The sequence below is a fragment of the Schistocerca nitens genome, chromosome 9 (genome assembly GCF_023898315.1).
Source record: "Schistocerca nitens isolate TAMUIC-IGC-003100 chromosome 9, iqSchNite1.1, whole genome shotgun sequence".
Classification (NCBI taxonomy): domain Eukaryota; kingdom Metazoa; phylum Arthropoda; class Insecta; order Orthoptera; family Acrididae; genus Schistocerca; species Schistocerca nitens.
The window spans coordinates 136,972,104-136,992,626 of record NC_064622.1 but is presented as its reverse complement, the minus strand read 5'-3'; the positions used below and the strand labels follow the sequence as shown (position 1 = coordinate 136,992,626).

General features: G+C 43.8%; 1 protein-coding gene across 1 annotated transcript in view; it reads left to right on the top strand.

The window, feature by feature from the left end:
• Positions 1-16,416: 16,416 nt before the first annotated feature.
• Positions 16,417-20,523, top strand: part of LOC126203409 (uncharacterized) — a 44,741-nt gene continuing 40,634 nt past the window's right edge. The window contains exons 1-2 of the mRNA XM_049937715.1: positions 16,417-16,824; positions 16,937-17,161. Coding sequence (XP_049793672.1) covers positions 16,669-16,824; positions 16,937-17,161 — 381 coding nt within the window. The 5' untranslated portion in view covers positions 16,417-16,668. The remainder of the gene's footprint in view (positions 16,825-16,936; positions 17,162-20,523) is intronic.

The window sequence follows — 20,523 nt, the reverse complement described above, 5'->3', positions numbered from 1 at the left end:
TAACACTCCCCTGTGGCACGCCAGAGGTTACTTTAACGTCTGTAGACGTCTCTCCATTGATAACAACATGCTGTGTTCTGCTTGCTAAAAACTCTTCAATCCAGCCATACAGCTGGTCTGATTTTCCGTAGGCTCTTACTTTGTTTATCATGCGACAGTGCGGAACTGTATCGAACGCCTTCCGGAAGTCAAGAAAAATAGCATCTACCTGGGAGCCTGTATCTAATATTTTCTGGGTCTCATGAACAAATAAAGCGAGTTGGGTCTCACACGATCGCTGTTTCCAGAATCCATATTGATTCCTACATAGTAGATTCTGGGTTTCCAAAAACGACATGATACTCGAGCAAAAAACATGTTCTAAAATTCTACAACAGATCGACATCAGAGATATAGGTCTATAGTTTTGCGCATCTGTTCGACGACCCTTCTTGAAGACTGGGACTAACTGTGCTCTTTTCCCATCATTTGGAACCCTCCGTTCCTCTAGAGACTTGCGGTACACGGCTGTTAGAAGGGGGGCAAGTTCTTTCGCGTACTCTGTGTAGAATCGAATTGGTATCCCGTCAGGTCCAGTGGACTTTCCTCTTTTGAGTGATTCCAGTTGCTTTTCTATTCTTTGGACACTTATTTCGATGCCAGCCATTTTTTCGTTTGTGCGAGGATTTAGAGAAGGAACTGCAGTGCGGTCTTCCTCTGTGAAACAGCTTTGGAAAAAGGTGTTTAGTATTTCAGCTTTACGCGTGTCATCCTCTATTTCAGTGCCATCATCATCCCAGAGTGTCTGGATATGCTGTTTCGAGCCACTTACTGATTTAACGTAAGACCAGAACTTCCTAGGATTTTCTGTCAAGTCGGTACATAGAATTTTACTTTCGAATTCACTGAACGCTTCACGCATAGCCCTCCTTACGCTAACTTTGACATCGTTTAGCTTCTGTTTGTCTGAGAGGTTTTGGCTGCGTTTAAACTTGGAGTGAAGCTCTCTTTGCTTTCGCAGTAGTTTCCTAACTTTGTTGTTGTACCACGGTGGGTTTTTCCCGTCCCTCACAGTTTTACTCGGCACGTACCTGTCTAAAACGCATTTTACGATTGCCTTGAACTTTTTCCATAAACACTCAACATTGTCAGTGTCGGAACATAAATTTTCGTTTTGATCTGTTAGGTAGTCTGAAATTTGCCTTCTATTACTCTTGCTAAACAGATAAACCTTCCTCCCTTTTTCTATATTCGTATTAACTTCCATATTCAGGGATGCTGCAACGGCCTTATGATCACTGATTCCCTGTTCTGCACATACAGAGTCGAAAAGTTCGGGTCTGTTTGTTATCAGTAGGTCCAAGATGTTATCTCCACGAGTCGGTTCTCTGTTTAATTGCTCGAGGTAATTTTCGGATAGTGCACTCAGTATAATGTCACTCGATGCTCTGTCCCTACCACCCGTCCTAAACATCTGACTGCGCAACGCTATGCACTGTTCTAATCCAACTTCCCAACACTACAATAGCAAATATTCCAACAAAGCAAACCAGCCACAGACTGCACTCAGCACTGAGCACAGTCAGTGATTTTCATACAGAGCACTACGTGGCGTTACCAACATAAAGACCCAAACAGCCTACTTACAGTACTCAGGGTAACCTCCGCCACACACCGTCAGGTGGCTTGCGGAGTATGGATGTAGATGTAGAATGCACTGGGGTCGTTTCTTCACTTTCGTGCGGGTAACGCGATACACTTCAGAGTTGGTCGTTGCGCCATGAGGGAGGACATCAAACAGAATAACCCCTTCAGAGTCCCAGAAGACCGTCGTCAAGACATTACCGGCTGAAGGTGTGGTTTTGAACATTTTCTTCAGAGGAGAGGTGGTGTGGCGCCATTCCATGGACGTTTTATTTCCGCTTCGAAGTGAAGGATTCATGTTTCATCGCCTGTGACGATGTTCGATAAAAAAAATTGTCACGACCAGTCTCGTAACGCGCGAACAATTCCGCACAGATGGTCCTTCGTTACCCTTCATGATCTTGTTGGGCGGTGAGGAACCCAGCGGACACAGCCCTGTGAGTACCCCAACTGGTGGACAAGTGTGTCAGCACTACCAACAGAGACGGTCAGTCATGCAACGAGGTGTTTGATTGTGAGGCCTTCGTATCTGAAGATTCTTGGCGCAATACACCATGAGGGTATCAGGCTGGACACTAGTGCCATCCGTACCAGTCCCATCCCCAGCCTGTGTGCTGAGGCAGGGGAACCGCCGCTCGCCATCCGGCGGAAACTCTTGGTGCGACGGGTGTGTCAATTCCTTGCCTGTCCTACTTCCCCTGCGTACCCTAACGTTGCCCAACCGCCTATGGAACGTCTCTTTTCCAGTCGTCTCAGGGCAACGAGACCATTTGGAATTCGTGGCAAGCATTTGCTTGAGTCCCTTGGTGTGGAGCGTGTGGCACCCCAACTCCAGGGTTTTACCCGCCTGCCTCCCTGGTTGCTCCAGAGGCCCAGCGTCCTTTTAGACTTGTCAGAGTACCAGAGGAGCTGCACTCCTGCGTTTGTTTTTACCTCCTTATTTTACGATATTTTAAACCAGCATGCCGATCATGTACCAGTATTTACGGATGGCTCTAAACAGGAGGACTCTGTTGGTTGTGCTGTTGTTTTCCCTCATCGAGTCGTCAAGTTACGGCTTCCTGCGGCGTTTACTATCTTTGATGCCGAATTGTTTCCGATCTTGCGGGCTTTGGAGCAGATGAGATGTGTTCGCAGTCTTTAAGTTTTTCATCTGTTCTGACTCCCTTAGTGCCCTTCAGACCATGCAACACTTGTACCCAGCGGATACGGTCGTCCAGAACATCCATGATGCCCTACTCCACCTGCAACGGCAGGGGAAGGAGATTTCTTTCTGCTGGGTGCCGGGGCACGTGGGTATTAGGGGAAACGAACTGGCGGATGTGGCTGCCAAAGATGCATGTTCCCTCCCTCACGTTGTTTAATGTGCCGTCCCCCTCCATGCTGTTACCTCCCTTTTGCGTTTTGGTGTTATGCGTCAGTGGGAAGAGGAGTGGCTGGCAGTCGGTGAAAATAAGCTGCGTCTGATCAAGGCCACCACGCGTCCATGGCGTACGTCCTACCAGTCATGCAGGCGGGATGAGGTTCTCCTCACTCGCCTCCGCATCGGGCACAGTCCCTTAACGCATGGTTTTTACTCCGGCGGGAGGACCCCCCAACCTGCAGTGCTTGTGGCGTCCAGATTACTGTCCGCCACATTTTACTTGACTGTCCTTTATTCTCTGACCAGAGGGCGGTGGTTTCCTTGCCACCGGATTTGCCCTCTATTTTGCAAGTGGACGCAACGACTGTGGTTAAGGTCTTACGGTTTTGTGTCCTGTCCAATTTGTTGCCTCGGATTTTAGGGAGAGGATTTTAATGTGATGCTGGGTGACTGGCTCACCCAGGTTTTAGGTAAGAGGTCCGCCAGTCACGGTTGCCTACTTGTTTCACTTCGATTTCTGTTCTCTTTTCCTTGTGTTTCCTTTCCTTTTTAGTGCGTTTCTTCTCCTCTTGTTTTGCCTCTGTATGTGAGGATTTGGAACTGCGTCAGGTCTGTGTCTTTTAGCCATCCTCCTTCTTCGCTGTCCTCCGTCTTCGTCCCTGTTTCTATGCGTTTGGGCGCTGGTGACCGTGCTGTTTAGCGCCCGAAAACCTCAAACCACACACACACACACACATTGTGAGCCGTCGGTCACATCGATTGAGAGTGTCCGCACGTTCCAGCACTGTAGGAGTCTGAGTTTTGTGCGGCTGGCCGGCACGCGGAAGGTCGGACAGGTCTGCGCGACCTTGTTGCGATGGCAGACGGCTCGCCCAACGACCCACCGTGCTTTTGCTCACTGACACGTCTCCGCAGAAATTCTGCAAGCACGCAGAAATATCAGCGATGCTCCGATTTTCCGTCAAAAGTAACTCAATGACAGCTCTCTGCTCGGAACCCACCTCCGTTAAAGACGCCATTTTGATGGCTATGTATAGAGCCGCAGCTATCGTGGTTCACGAAACTATAGGAGCTGATGCGGAAATACTCCATGATGTCCCACAAAAAAATTTCGTATTTTTTTCGAACGAAATCGACCGAGAAAAAAATGTTGCATTACTCGTTGAACGCCCCTCGTAATTCTCAAAAACATTTCAGTGTCTCATTCCTGTGTACCCTGCACACTAGTAAGTATTTATTATGTACACAAATGTCATACCGGTTGTAGAATACCACACTATGTAGTTCAGTGTGACCACTCAGTGTTTTCATAGCAGCAACTTGAAAAGAAAGAGCGGCGGTATAAGAAAACACGTACAACGCTTAAATTGTACACACTTTCCTGACCTTCCGGCAAGAATCACAAAGAATGCCAAAATACATTCGATACTTCACTAAAACGACAACGGAATAACCACAGTCTTTCCTAGTCGAACTGTCGGGTAAGGAGACGAGCAGAAGAGTAAAGACACAATTTAAATGCTCTTTCATGGCCGATGTGTGGGTTAATTTGTCATAGTGCAAAGCTGCCAGTTCATGCGCCACGTATCTTTCAGCTGTTATGGTAGGAATTGAACAATATTAATACGTTCATTTTCAGATTTAATATTTATTTCCAGCAATGAAGTTAAATTAAGCCTATTGTCACCGTGATAAAAACTCATTTGATGGCTAATGTTGTCAGTAGCGATAGTTGCTTCGAAATCTGAGGACTTTTAAATGAAAATGTACAGTGGTATTTGAAATAAAAGTATACATAGTTGAAGCTTTTAACAATGTGATTAGAAAAATTTGTAATTTGGTACAGTATACGAAATTAAATGAAGTCTGATGTAATACTTTTACTGTTCGACTGCTTGATTGGTAGCAATCGAAGTCACGAAAACTATCGACTCAGTAAGAACCTAGCCAGTTTACACCTCTCTCTCCCTCTCTCTCTCTCTCTCTCTATTTTTTTCCGAGGTAGAGGAGGGGAGAGCGAGAAATACGGCTCTGGTGGAGGAGGGGGGAGGGACTGCACTAGGTCAGCCCCCCCTCCCCGCCCGTGCCCGGATACACCAATGCTCTTTGGTGATGTCCGTAAGTCAGACCATTGTAAACAACAGAACTATTTTCTGAGCTTTACGCACGTTAAGCATGTTGTAAGACATAGACATGATATATATGGAGATGCTGCAAAAAGTAGGCGTTAAACTATGATGTACACTGTTCCAAATATCTAAGCAGAAATTGTACAAGTTTGTAAGAATATTTTTTGCAGTATTTTGCTGTTTCCGGTTAAAGGAGTCAGCATTCAGTAAACATGAAGCAGACTCCAGAATGGGATTTTCACTCTACAGCGGAGTGTACGCTGATATGAAACTTCCTGGCAGATTAAAACTGTGTGCCGGACCGAGACTCGAACTCGGGACTTTTGCCTTTCGCAGGCAGGTGCTCTACCATCTGAGCTACCCAAGCACAACTCACTACCCGTCCTCACAGGTTCAATTGTGCAAGATTCGCAGAAGAGCTTCTGCGAAGTTTTGAATGTAGGAGACGAGATACTGGCAGAATTGAAGCTTTAAGGACGGGTCGTGAGTCGTGCTTGAGTAGCTCAGATGGTAGAGCACTTGCCCACGAAAGGCGAAGGTCCCGAGTTCGAGTCTCGGTCTGGCACAAAGTTTTAATCTGCCAGGAAGTTTCATCAATCAGACTGGTAACCCAGTGTATGATAGATCAGGGATAACAAGAAAATTTATAGAAAATACACCCATGATGACAAGGCTATTGTTTGTTAACGTGTGCAATCATTTCCAAGGGTTGTATGGGAGATAGGATTCAGGGAGGGAACATCTTCTGCAGGATTTGAACGTATACAGGTTGTATGATTGTATTAAGAAACAGTATCCTGACAGCACTGTGACTATCGTGTTTATTGTCCGGTATTGAATAAGCATTTCAAAAGCAAATTATCCTTCAAGCGACCTAGAACAGAATCGCTTATAACATGTGATTTATTAGTTGTCAAATCACAACACCGTCTGGTATTGTATTAACGTATTTCAACAGAGTTGCATTAACAGTTTTGGATTTTACTTAAAAAAATTTAGGTTTTTGTATTTACTGATTCATTTTGTTATCGTCATAAGTAAGAATAAGTAACGAATACTTATTCTATGATCTGGTATTATCCTATGAAGCATTCGTAAAAACGGATGTGAGTGCCTCAGGCACTTACAGCCTATTTTAGGTTAAGTACTGTGGATTTTGGACTGACCACTTGTTCTGACTTCCGCATTTTTTAAAAACTGTTCTTGGTTAATTTCTATATTTTAATGACTGAGCACAGTGTAATATGACGTAAATATGCAAACCTATTTTGAATCAGGATATTAAAAGTACTAACCAAAGAAAAAGCCGGCCGAAGTGGCCGTGCGGTTAAAGGCGCTGCAGTCTGGAACCGCAAGACCGCTACGGTCGCAGGTTCCAATTCTGCCTCGGGCATGGATGTTTTTGATGTCCTTAGGTTAGTTAGGTTTAACTAGTTCTAAGTTCTAGGGGACTAATGACCTCAGCAGGTGCGTCCCATAGTGATCAGAGCCATTTTTTTAAACCAAAGAAAAAACGCTATTCGTGCAAAATGTTGACAGTGGCACTTAGATCCTCAATTTCAGCACGTCGAAGGTGTCGCCACCGGTGCCAACCTTGTGTGAATGCTCTGAAAAGCTAATCATTTGCATATCCCAGCATCTTCTTCCCGTCGGTTAAATTTCGCGTCTGTAGCACGTCGTCTTCGTGGTGTAGCAATTTTATTGTCCAGTAGCGTAATTGTTGTTGTTGTCTTCAGTCCTGAGACTGGTTTGATGCAGCTCTTACTGCCTGAAAAAAGCTGCACAGATATTCAGTTAGATCTTGATAAGTGACAGAGATTGCTAATTCGCAGTGACTGGCGTATTGTGACGAGCCAGTTGTTCGGCCACCATTGACCAGACGTTTTCAGTTGGTGAGAGATCTGGAGAATGTGTTGGCCAGGGCAGCAGTCGAACATTTTCTGTATCCAGAAAGGCCCGTACAGGACCTAAAAAATGCGGTCGTGCATTATCCTGCTGATGTGTAGGGTTTTACAGGGATCGAACGAAGGGTAGAGCCACGGGTTGTAACACATCTGAAATGTAACGTCCACTGTTCGAAGTGCCGCCAATGCGTACAAGAGGTGACCGGTACGTGTAACCAATGGCACCCCATACCATGACGCCGGGTGATACGCCAGTATGGCGATGACGAATACACGCTTCCAATGTGCGTTCACCGCGATGTCGCCAAACGCGTATACGACCATCACGATGCTGTAAACAGAACCTGGATTCATCCGAAATAATGAAGATTTTCCAATCGCAATCGTGTTGAGTACAACATCGCAGGCGCTCCTGTCTGTGATGTAGCGTCAAGGGTAACCGCAGCCATGGTCTCCGAGCTGATAGTCCATTCTGCTGCAAACGTCGTCGAACTGTTCGTGTAGATGATTGTTGTCTTGCAAACGTTCCCATCTGTTGAATCAGCGATCGCAACGTGGCTGCACGATCCGTTACAGCCAAGCGGATAAGATGCCTGTCGCCTCGACTGCCAGTGATACGAGGCCGATACGATAAACCGCAATCGCGATAGGCTAAAATCCGACCTTTATCAAAGTCGGCAACGTGATGGTACGCATTTCTCCTCCTTACACGAGGCAGCACAACAATGTTTCACCAGGCAACGCCGGTCAACTGCTGTTTGTGTATGAGAAATCGGTTTGAAACTTTCCTCATTTCAGCACGTCGAAGGTGTCGCCACCGGTGCCAACCTTGTGTGAATGCTCTGAAAAGCTAATCATTTGCATATCCCAGCATCTTCTTCCCGTCGGTTAAATTTCGCGTCTGTAGCACGTCGTCTTCGTGGTGTAGCAATTTTATTGTCCAGTAGCGTAATTGTTGTTGTTGTCTTCAGTCCTGAGACTGGATTGATGCAGCTCTTACTGCCTGAAAAAAGCTGCACAGATATTCAGTTAGATCTTGATAAGTGACAGAGATTGCTAACTCGCATTAAATATTCAATAATGTATAATTGTACTTTTCATAAACGAAAAAACGTAGCATGCTATGACCACAATTTCAGTGAGTCACAGTTGAAATCAGTCAACTCATACAAATGCCAGAGTGTTAATACTTTGTAGGGATGTGAAATGAAACGATCACATAGTTTCTGTCGTAGGTGAAGCACGTGGCAGAATGCTCTTCATTGGTAAATGACTAGAGAAATGCAATCAGTCTACAACGGAGATTGCTTACAAAATGCTCTTGTGACCTATCGTTGAATATTGCCCATGAGTGCGGGGCGTGTAACAAACAGCACTATGAACGGTTACCGAATAGATAAAAAAAAGCACAGCACAAACTGCCACAAGTTTCTTTGTCCCATGGGAGAGCGTAGCGAAGATTAACTGAGCTAGCGGACCCTTGAAAATAGAAGCAAACTATCCCGTGAAAGCCTACTTACAAAATTTCTCGAACCATCTTTGAGCGATAGATCTAGGAACGTACTACAAGCCCTTATGTATCGCTTCCGCAGTAATCCCGAAAACAAGGTCAAGCTAAGTACAGCGCACCCAGGCGTTTAAGGATATTTTTAGAGAGCAAGCCAATGACCTATAGGCTGAAGCGAAAGGTGATATTTGCTGAGCAGATGCTAAAGTCTATTTGAGGGCATTACACACTTAACCACTACATTCTTTACACACGTTTCTACTAAGTATATGTGTGGAAATTCGCTGTAGTATTTTATATGACCCCAATATTGATAATTTCCACACTGGTAATTAAGAAAGAATGTTTGGACTCTTGCCTTGAAAAGAAAGAATTTTTAAGCAAAAAACTCTCACAGCTAACATATTTCGCCCGACAATTATGTATTTGAGACATTTGATATCGGAAGGATAATTAAGCCGTATGTTATGCCACAAATTTTCCTTTAATATTTTCTCTGTAGCTATCAACCGAGGAATAAACAAACCTGAGAACTATTAGTCCAGAGAAATACCCTCGAAGAGCATTCTGCATCGTGAAATGAAGTATAAGCTGCGTTTGTTCGCACTTTTATCGGTTTCAGGTGATGGATAAAATCGTGTGCCATTTCTTTTAGCCTGTAAGTACACGCAGGGGATCCGTGAGGCCACAGGGAATACACTCCTGGAAATTGAAATAAGAACACCGTGAACTCATTATCCCAGGAAGGGGAAACTTTATTGACACATTCCTGGGGTCAGATACATCACATGATCACACTGACAGAACCACAGGCACATAGACACAGGCAACAGAGCATGCACTATGTCGGCACTAGTACAGTGTATATCCACCTTTCGCAGCAATGCAGGCTGCTATTCTCCCATGGAGACGATCGTAGAGATGCTGGATGTAGTCCTGTGGAACGGCTTGCCATGCCATTTCCACCTGGCGCCTCAGTTGGACCAGCGTTCGTGCTGGACGTGCAGACCGCGTGAGACGACGCTTCATCCAGTCCCAAACATGCTCAATGGGGGACAGATCCGGAGATCTTGCTGGCCAGGGTAGTTGACTTACACCTTCTAGAGCACGTTGGGTGGCACGGGATACATGCGGACGTGCATTGTCCTTTTGGAACAGCAAGTTCCCTTGCCGGTCTGGGAATGGTAGAACGATGGGTTCGATGACGGTTTGGAAGTACCGTGCACTATTCTGTGTCCCCTCGACGATCACCAGTGGTGTACGGCCAGTGTAGGAGATCGCTCCCCACACCATGATGCCGGGTGTTGGCCCTGTGTGCCTCGGTCGTATGCAGTCCTGATTGTGGCGCTCACCTGCACGGCGCCAAACACGCATACGACCATCATTGGCACCAAGGCAGAAGCGACTCTCATCGCTGAAGACGACACGTCTCCATTCGTCCCTCCATTCACGCCTGTCGCGACACCACTGGAGGCGGGCTGCACGATGTTGCGGCGTGAGCGGAAGACGGCCTAACGGTGTGCGGGACCGTAGCCCAGCTTCATGGAGACGGTTGCGAATGGTCCTCGCCGATACCCCAGGAGCAACAGTGTCCCTAATTTGCTGGGAAGTGGCGGTGCAGTTCCCTACGGCACTGCGTAGGATCCTACGGTCTTGGCGTGCATCCGTGCGTCGCTGCGGTCCGGTCCCAGGTCGACGGGCACGTGCACCTTCCGCCGACCACTGGCGACAACATCGATGTACTGTGGAGACCTCACGCCCCACGTGTTGAGCAATTCGGCGGTACGTCCACCCAGCCTCCCGCATGCCCACTATACGCCCTCGCTCAAAGTCCGTCAACTGCACATACGGTTCACGTCCACGCTGTCGCGGCATGCTACCAGTGTTAAAGACTGCGATGGAGCTCCGTATGCCACGGCAAACTGGCTGACACTGACGGCGGCGGTGCACAAATGCTGCGCAGCTAGCGCCATTCGACGGCCAACACCGCGGTTCCTGGTGTGTCCGCTGTGTCGTGCGTGTGATCATTGCTTGTACAGCCCTCTCGCAGTGTCAGGAGCAAGTATGGTGGGTCTGACACACCGGTGTCAATGTGTTCTTTTTTCCATTTCCAGGAGTGTATTTTCATATTATATCTATGTCAGACAATAGCTTCCAAGCAGCTATCTTCACAGCACCTTTTAAGTGTCAATAATACGCGTCGTTTAGTATGCTACGTTAACAATAACACTTTCGGTTAGCTTTCAACGACTAGCTCTAGGTTACCACGGACCAGCCGCGTGCATTAGTGCCAGTTTCTTGTTAGTCTGCTTACTTTATTCCCCCGCGCACATGTATGCAGTGTTGGATTTGTTTAGTATTAGAACAGACGTTTTCTTGCTTGGTACCTTATTTTAGTATCTTGTAAGTATTGTAACAGCATCATGGAATGTTCTTACGAGGCAGTAGAGGAGAAAATTAGATGCTACTATTATTTTCAAAACAAATAAAAAGGAGCAATTGGGAAGAGCATTCTTGAGGCTGCTTTCTTTTCCGCTTCTGCAAGACCATCTTCAGCAAAGGGCAATGCCAAAAACTTTGACAAAGAAAGGTAACTGAGGTAATTGGAGAGCTTTGTAGTCTGAAAAGCTCTGAAGTGGAATCAAGTGCATGAGGACGTGTCAACTGCAAAAGCAAAACCAGAAAAACTAGATATGTTTGTAAAAACTGCGAGACATAAATTTGCCATGCTCATTCTATCACAGTGTACCAAGACCGTATCGACAAAAATATTCCGTACAGTATATGTATATTTTGATAGCAGCTCAATTTTTTTGTTTCTTCACTTTGTGTAAATGCTTTTGATAAAAATATATTTTAATTTAAACAGATATACCGAACTATCAGTTTAATAAGTCACGGCTGCAAAATACTAACGCGAATTCTTTGCAGACGAATGGAAAAACTGGTAGAAGCCGACCTAGGCGAAGATCAGTTTGGATTCCGTAGAAATATGGGAACACGTGAGGCAATACTGGCCCTACGACTTATCTTAGAAGCTAGATTAAGGAAAGGCAAACCAACGTTTCTTGCATTTGTAGACTTGGAGAAAGCTTTTGACAATGTTGACGGGAATACTCTCTTTCAAATTCTGAAGGTGGCAGGGGTAAAATACAGGGAGCGAAATGCTATTTACAATTTGTACTGAAACCAGATGGCAGTTGTAACAGTTGAGGGGCATGAAAGTGAAGCAGTGGTTGGGAAGGGAGTGAGACAGGGTTGTAGCCTGTCCCCCATGTTATTCAATCTGTATATTGTGCAAGCAGTAAAGGAAACAAAAGAAAAATTCGGAGTAGGTATTAAAATCCATGGAGAAGAAATAAAAACTTTCAAGGTTTGTCGATGACATTGTAATTCTGTCAGAGACAGCAGAGGACTTGGAAGAGCAGTTGAACGGACGGTGTCTTGAAGGGAGGATGTAAGATGACCATCAAATGGTTCAAATGGCTCTGAGCACTATGGGACTTAACATCTGTGGTCATCAGTCCCCTAGAACTTAGAACTACTTAAACCTAACTAACCTAAGGACATCACACACATCCATGCCCGAGGCAGGATTCGAACCTGCGACCGTAGCGGTCACGCGGTTCCAGCTGAAGCGCCTTTAACCGCACGGCCACACCGGCCGGCTAAGATGACCATCAACAAAAGCAAAACAAAGATAATGGAATGCAGTCGAATTAGGTGATGCTGAGGGAATTTGATTAGGAAATGAGACACTTAGAGTAGTAAAGGAGTTTTGCTATTTGGGGAGCAAAATAATCGATGATGGTCGAAGTAGAGAGGATATAAAATGTAGACTGGCAATGACAAGGAAAGCGTTTCTGAAGAAGAGAAATTTGTTAAGTGTCAGGAAGTCGTTTCTGAAAGTATTTGTATGGAGTGTAGCCATGCATGAAAGTGAAACATGGACGATAAATGGTTTGGACAAGAAGAGAATAGAAGCTTTCGAAATGTGGTGCAGCAGAAGAATGCTGAAGATGAGATGGGTAGATCACATAACTAATGAGGAGGTATTGAATAGGATTGGGGGGAAGAGGAGTTTGTGGCACAAGTTGACTAGAAGAAGGGATCGGTTGGTAGGACATGTTCTGAGGCATCAATGGATCACTAATTTAGTATTGGAGGACAGCGTGGAGGATAAAAATCAGAAGAATGTAGGCTGCAGTACGTACTGGGAGATGAAGAAGCTTGCACAGGATAGAGTAGCATGGAGAGCTGAATCAAACCAGTCTCAGGACTGAAGACCACAACAACAACATTAAAGTGATTAGTAATGATACTACTTAATTTACTAACACGTCCCTCCATAACTTATATAACAATGTAAATTAAAGGCGATGGAAATTGTAAGGGTCTGTGAGACCAGCCGCGTCCAAATTTCAGGCGCATGCACTGCCATGTTAACAGCATAAAAAACATTTCACTTGTATATTTGAGGAATCTGCTTCCTACGAGGCTCACGTTTTGTCTCCCCGTCCTACGTTAGCGGTAAACCAAATGACACACATTGTAGCGCAAAGCGGAGTTCACTGAGCAACTTGTAATTCCGAGGCTTGTAAAAATTGTGCAAAGGAAAAACTATTAGAACTGTAAATAGCGGAAAATCCAGGATGGAAAGTGTATAATGTGATAAATGTAAATATAATGTTTGAAACTTTATTTGTTACTATATCACCAGTCGGAAACATCGCAATAAAATTGGAAATTCCGCAGAAATTACGTTAATTGTAGTGCTTCGCATGGAGTACTATACAGCTTGTGATTCAGGTGTTAAAAATCAATGTTTGGTTTCAGTTAACAATGAGAAAAATTGTAGCTGTTAGCTCTCACGAAGCGCTAGGGTTGCCAGACGTCCCGATTTTGCTGGACAGTCTGGTTTCGGATTAAAAAAATGAGCGTCACGAAAATTATTTTCGGGGACACCAGTTTAGTACCAGTTTTGTGATGCTAAAGAAATACTCTCGTACCGTCTATTTCTTCCCAAATGCTGGCGTGAATTTGTGTTTTAACTATTAAGCACAATAATGACGTGTTTCATTGTTGCACCTGCCAGCGTCTATCCAGGACTTTTATTGCGCGTAACGCTTCTTTCTGTTATTAACTCTCGTGTTGGGATTCAATTCAGTCAAGACGTTGCAGCTACTCGTTTCTCTGTCCGAGGCTTATTGTGCTTAGCTCATGTTCGCGTGTGTGGGAAGTGAACTCAAAATGCCAAAGCGAAAGTGTTGCTTTCGAGACAAATGTACAGAAGAATGGTTTTTCATCAATCGAGGATGACATTTTCTTGACGTGGAATATGTAATTCATATGTTTCCATTTACGTGGAGGAAGGGCAGATATTACAGATCATTTAGGCAGCCAAAAGCATAAATCAAACATGTGCTCTGCTAGCACTTAAAAAAATTGACAGCTTTTTTATTTCAAAGTCATGAAAACAGAGCCAGTCAGTAGCTTCAGCGTAATTAACGATGTGTTATCGTACCGTTAAACATCAAATGTCTTTGAAATCTGTAGATGTACTTTTAGGCTAAGCTTCAATCGAAGAGTGTGACGTTGGGCAGAACCAAAACAACAGCAGTTTGAAAGCAGATTTTTACCACACTGTCAAACAAATATGCGACGACTTTTCACTGCTCCGCTATTACTCAATGGCTACAGATGCGAGTAAGCACAAGGGTAAAAAAATATTTCCATTGATTGTTCAATATTTTACACCTCAGAATGGCATTAATGTGAAATTGCTGAAATTAGTTTCGTTGCCAAATGAAACCGCCTACTGCATTAGAAGAAAATAAAATTGATAAGAGGAAGAGTATTGCAGTGTCAGCGCTAATACTAATTTTGGAGGAGTGCGACGAGCAGATACAATGTATTTGCTAGAATGAAAAGTGAAGTAAACGAAAATCTTTTAGGAGTTGGCTACCCTGCTCAGATGCTACACACTGCTGCCAAGACAGTCGCTCACGGGATGAGTGTTGACGGAGAAATCTTTATAATTAAACTTTTCAATTACTTCTCCATATACACTGTACGAAAGGAGCGTCTAAAAGAGTTTTTTGAGTTTCCGGACATAGAGTATCATGCATTGTTGTCACATACAAAAACAAGGTGGCTATCTTTGTTACTGTAGAGAGAGTACTGAAGTTGTATGATGCTCTTAAATCATTCTTCGTCGTAGAATAAAAGGGACCTAAATTTCTGACATCCCTTTTCCAGAATCGAAACGGAAGCGTATCTGCGTGGTTCCTGCATAGCCAGTTGAGCGTTTCAGAGACAAATACTTCAACCCGAGAAAGCAGCCAGCAGTGTTATAGAAGTAGCTGCGATTTTGGAAATTACTAGCAGAATCATAGAACGTCTTAAAGAAGAAAGTTTTGTTCCACTCAAAGTGGAACAGCGAGGTCGCATTAACTATTGAAAATCAAAAATTTCATGTAGATATAGAACAGTTTTATGAAAAGTGTACAGCTTATTTAGAAAAATGGTTAAGAAATGTCAATGAGTTCTTTGTTTTCAAATAGATGTTGCTGGACGCAGAACCTGAGTGGAGCAATGTGATAAGTTTGATTGGTTTGTGGGGGCTGAATGGACCAGACTACAAAGGCCATCGGTCCGGTTTTCCACGATCATGAAACACCCACAACGTGACAAGGACATTAACGTTTGTAGAAGGTAGAGGGTTGTCAGTAGGTTGCAGTTTATTGTTTGACCAGTTTTCTTTACTCAAGCAGTTCACTGAGTCAGAAATCAATAATTAACTGGGGTAGCAAATCATGTCAGAAGAAATGGACCTATTTCTTTCGACAGATTGGATGCGAAGAACAGTATTCTCAGTTGCTTAATCTGTGTGAATTCGCCTTCAGTATTCCAGGGCATAATGCAAACGTGGAGCGAATATTTTCTCATTAATGCGCAATGGACTGAGGAACGAAACAAATTGCAACTACCAACGGTCGAAGCAATAATTAAATGTTTTTAATTATCAAGTGAATTGCTCTAAGTTTTATGAATACATCATGCCGCGGAAGGATCTTTCCTCCAAAGCTCAATATTCAGATAAATATGAGGCGTTAAGACAACAAATTATGTGAACTTTTCACTTCAACATACAGTGTTTCAGTAGATAATTTTGTATCTGGTATTAATGTTTCAAAATAAATTCTTTTGTTACCAGTACTAATATTGTTAAATGTTATTACCATCTGAATGCCATCTCTTGGGTTTTATTAAATTACAGTATAAAGTGTTCATTTATTTATTTATTTATTCTACTAAATCAGTTGAATACAACAGTAATTTGCACAAATATTTCACTTTTTTAACGTTAAGAAAAGTGACCCAAAATGTCCCGGTTTATGATACACAAATAATGGCCGGTGTTAGTTAATTTTAGAGAAACGTCCCGGTTTGCTAGCAACAAATTCTAGCAACCCTACGCAACGCGACTTAGGTACTGGCTTCAAACCGCAATAAGGCCGGTGCGTTAATGTTTGTTTAATAAGCCGCCTGCAGACTAATTCCAGCCATCAGCTGACATGAATGTTGGTTTCATACAGAAGCATCACGCGCGGTCCATATTATGCATGGCCTTATCCAGGGGCCGAGTCTCCTACGAAGAATAAGACTATCTGCTTCAACTGCCTGTGTCCGTGTGTACATCCCAAGCTTGCACACTGCTGCGTTGCCTTGGACTGTAATACAGCCTCCTCGAAAAGAGTAGATTCCCGCACGTGGATGCCTGCGGCAGCTTCCTCTGCCCTCGTGTACACCCCTGCCCACGCTATGCTGCGTTGCCTCGCGGGCCAACTTGCCTGCGCAGCAGTTCGCCGCGCTTCAGTGTGCGCCGAGAGACGCGTACTGCGCCGCGTGCTAGCCTGTGCAAACCGGTTTGTAACGGAAAAGCTGCGCGCGCACCGACGAGAATAGCCCAGCTGGCGCAGGTCGATAAGTGTCGCTTGTGGAACCGTCGGCCTGGTGAAAGCCTTAACTGCACAAATTCAGTTTGCACGGTGAAGATCTCGAATGTGAAGGTGATAACGTTAGCGAAGTTGGTTCTATTACCATTGTAGTTACGGAAGACTTTTTTGCGTATGTTTAAAAATGACGGACGTGCGTTGTTATCCTAAGGCATTTATAACAGAATTTATTGAACTGTACAAATCTCTACCTTGCCTTTGGAAGGTAAAATCGAAAGAATACAACGACCGAAATAAGAAAAACTTGGCATATCGTAAAATGGTTGCCAAATTGAAGGAGGTTAGTAAGTGTTGGAATTTTTGTTTCATTGTTGGTGTTTATTGTACTTAAGAATTATTATGCATCTTGTGACGTGTACTAATAACAAGGTTTCCCGCATAAACTATTGCAGATGGATCCTAGCGCAGACAGGGATTCAGTAATAAAGAAAATCAACTCACTCCGGAGTTCTTATCGCAAGGAAAAGAGGAAAACAAACGAGTCGATGATGTCTGGCGCAGGCGAAGATGACGTGCACATTCCCAGGCTTTGGTACTACCATCTACTTCAATTCCTAGATGGCGAAGAAACGCAGCATGGAATGACAGTATCAAATTACGAGGAATCAGTGTCACAGGTATGTAACGTAAAGGGTTTTAAGTTATAGTATTTATTCACAGGGCAATGTAACTTGGCAGTTTTTTTTTTTTTTATTTTGTCAATGGAATGTAATATACGGGTACACTAACTTGAGGCAGCGCTACGGCTGATGGGAAAGACCATAAAGGCACTTTCCATTTACGGTCGTTCCCATCAGCCGCCGCGCCAAGTGGCAATTTTGTTGGCGCGAATAATAGAATCCACTGTGGTGCATACCGGGCGATGGTGGAGTGAGAGAGGGGTAGGGTTGCGCTCCCCCTCCCTGCTCTGCCCCTCACGTGCCCCCCCCCCCTCGTGCCCTCTGCAGTGCACGTGCTAGGCGGCGATATCGTGCTTACCCTCCCAGCAACCCTTGCGAAAAGTGCCAAGCTAAATCGTGGGTATAATACGCCGTTGTGGGCATCACACAACTAATTATTTGCAAGTCGCGAACTAAATTATAGAAACGGAGCTATATATATATATTACTGAGAAAGCTTTTGATACGATTTCAACAATTCGTCAGTCAGCCCGCGAGGAAAGAGGCATTAATTATTATAATGAATGTATCTTCGTCATTGTTAGTGGCCTTTAGATTTCGTCTGGATAGCGAGTGATATAAAACAAATATATCAAACAAGGAAAACCCATTACCGCCAACACTATTTTGAGCAGGCCTAGCGCGAGTTTCCAGGTAGCTAAACTTCAAAGCTGCAGAAGGAATACATGTAAATGGAACATAGTGAACCACCATCATTTTGCAGATGACTTTGTACTGTTTGTCTAGCTTAGATAAATGAAGAGCTGCTTGTTGAGAACGGCTAGGACAGTCAGGAAATCAACACAAAAATCAGCAGACTTTTTCTTCACGTGATTTAGAAAGTAAAACAATGTTGATCTTTTTCAATATCTTAACTTAAATCAAAACACTTTGTTAGTAAACTTGGTGATTGTGACGATTATGACGATTATAACCATCTCCGTCACAGATACTTCTGCGTATTCCAGTGGATTTTTTTTATCTTGGTATTTCCGTGGCCGAGCGGTTCTAGGCCCTTCAGTCTGGAACCTCGCGACCGCTACGGCCACAGGTTCGAATCCTGCCTCGGGCATGGATGTGTGTGATGTCCTTAGGTTAGTTAGGTTTAAGTAGTTCTAAGTTCTGGAGGGCTGATGGCCTCAGATGTTAAGTCCCATAGTGCTCAGAGCCATTTGAACCAGTTTGGTATTTTCGTTCTGCTGCTTATTTCTAGTTGGTACACGAGAGCCAGTTTTAGCAAGGGCTTGTATTCCATTCATTTAATGACCACATGCTCTGTAGTCACCAATTTTATTATTCGCTGCAAATACTTTCTCGGACTGAGTCGTTTATTGTGCAGTCCAGTCCGGTACATCCGTGAACTGCTATGAGAAATTTCATTTCAGTCGTGTGGAGGCTACATTTGCTCTTGGCTTATTTTATTTTCTTCTTATCTGTTCTGTTGCATAAAAAATTCGAATACGTCACAACTTTACGAAATTTAATTTTTGTATCTTGTCACTAGTGTTGGCCACAGAGCTCGTGTAATTGTTCCGCACATTCTTGAAACGTTGGCTGGTTTTATTTTCAAGATCTCTACAACCTTGTGCAACATTGTGAGATACGTAAAATGAGATATGGTGTAACGTTATTTAAAGATATTGTTGAGCGTATATTACGTTTGCAATAGATTACCATCGCTTTAGTTTTCGTTTCTGAAATCTCAGAATTGTTGCTTGCGGTGAGCTTACTGCCCGAGCAGATAGAACCTCGTATCTAATGTTGAAAACTGCTGTGCTTAGCTGGTCTTACATTTTTCGAACAGATCAGATGACAGGGATATATATATGTCGAACAAAATGAGTTTTTAACAAAAAGCTGGGAGTGTGCACTGTACCATATTATTGTAAAGTGAGCATCTCCCTCTTTTGTTGTATTCAGTATTGATAGTGTGCCCCCTGAAGTTTCTTCGATATACAAATATCCATTTGACGTGTAGGCAGATGAAAACTTTATTTTAAAAATTATGATACAAACATTTAATAGCAATAAAACATTCACCTTTAAGGTTCAGAAGATGTATGCTAAAATGGCAAATGTATTTTCTACAACGTGAAACCGATAATTTCAAAGTAGTTTTTTGGAAAATGGTGGGTTTCGAGTGGGCATTATGCGCGGGTGAACGCATAAAGGAAGTGAATCACATTGTTTTACTGTCACTCCTCTGATACACGCTGCAGAAATTGAAATCTGGCTGTTTTGCATAAAAGTACATCAACATACGTACTCTGCAAACCACTGTGAAGTGTATGGCAGAGGGTATTTCCCATCGAACCAGGGCCTCTTCCCGTTCCATTCACGTGTGCAACAAGGAAAGAAGAATTGCTTAAAAGCATCTGTGCCTGTTGTAGCTGATCTAATCTTTCCCTCACGACGCAAGCGGGGAAAATACGTGTAGGGTTATAGTATACTCGTAGTTTCTTCCCTTACGCTTGTTCTTTACACTTTGTGAGCTTTCTCTACGTCTTAAAGCACGTGTCATCTTTTTTTTTTTCTCACATGGACCAGACAAAGCTGTGACCATTCGTGCTACCCTTCTTCGTATACGTTCAATATCACCTGTTCATTGTTAAGTCCTGTTTGGTGCAGGTCCCACACACTTGAGCAATATTCCGGAATGGGCTGCACGATTGTTATGTATGCAGTCACCTTCGTAGATTGGACTGCAGTTCCCTAGCATTCTACCAACGTAAAGATGTCTGCCGCCTGCTTTATCTACGACTGAGGCCATGTTATAGTTCCATTTCACATCCTTACAAATTTACACCCATGTATTTGTACGAGTTTGTCGATTGGATTGTGAGCCATTGGTATTGTAGCTATAAGATACTACGTGATCTCGCTTTGTGAAATGAAAACTTTTTTTCATTTCTGAACATTGCAAACAAGTTGCCAATCTCCGCACCACTTCGAAATCTTAACAAGACCACAGGCTATATATTTATGTAGTTTATTATAACTGCATCATCTGCGAAAAATGTGCTAAAACTATTAATATTATCTTGCAAGATCATTAATATACGCCATGAACGGGAAGGGCCCCAACAGATATCACTGGCGGATACCTGAAACTGCATCTCTGGATGCCCTTCTCTCCAAGATAACATGCTGCTTACTCCCTACCGAGAAAACTGTTAAGTTTTCTGGATCTCGGTTCCTCAGCTACCTCAGTATCAGTTCCAGGGGGGAACTGTTTACCCCAGCATTAAAAAAGTAAAGAATGTATTCTGCGCTGCATACAGGAAACGACGAATACCTCCGTAGGAACTAAATGTTGCCAT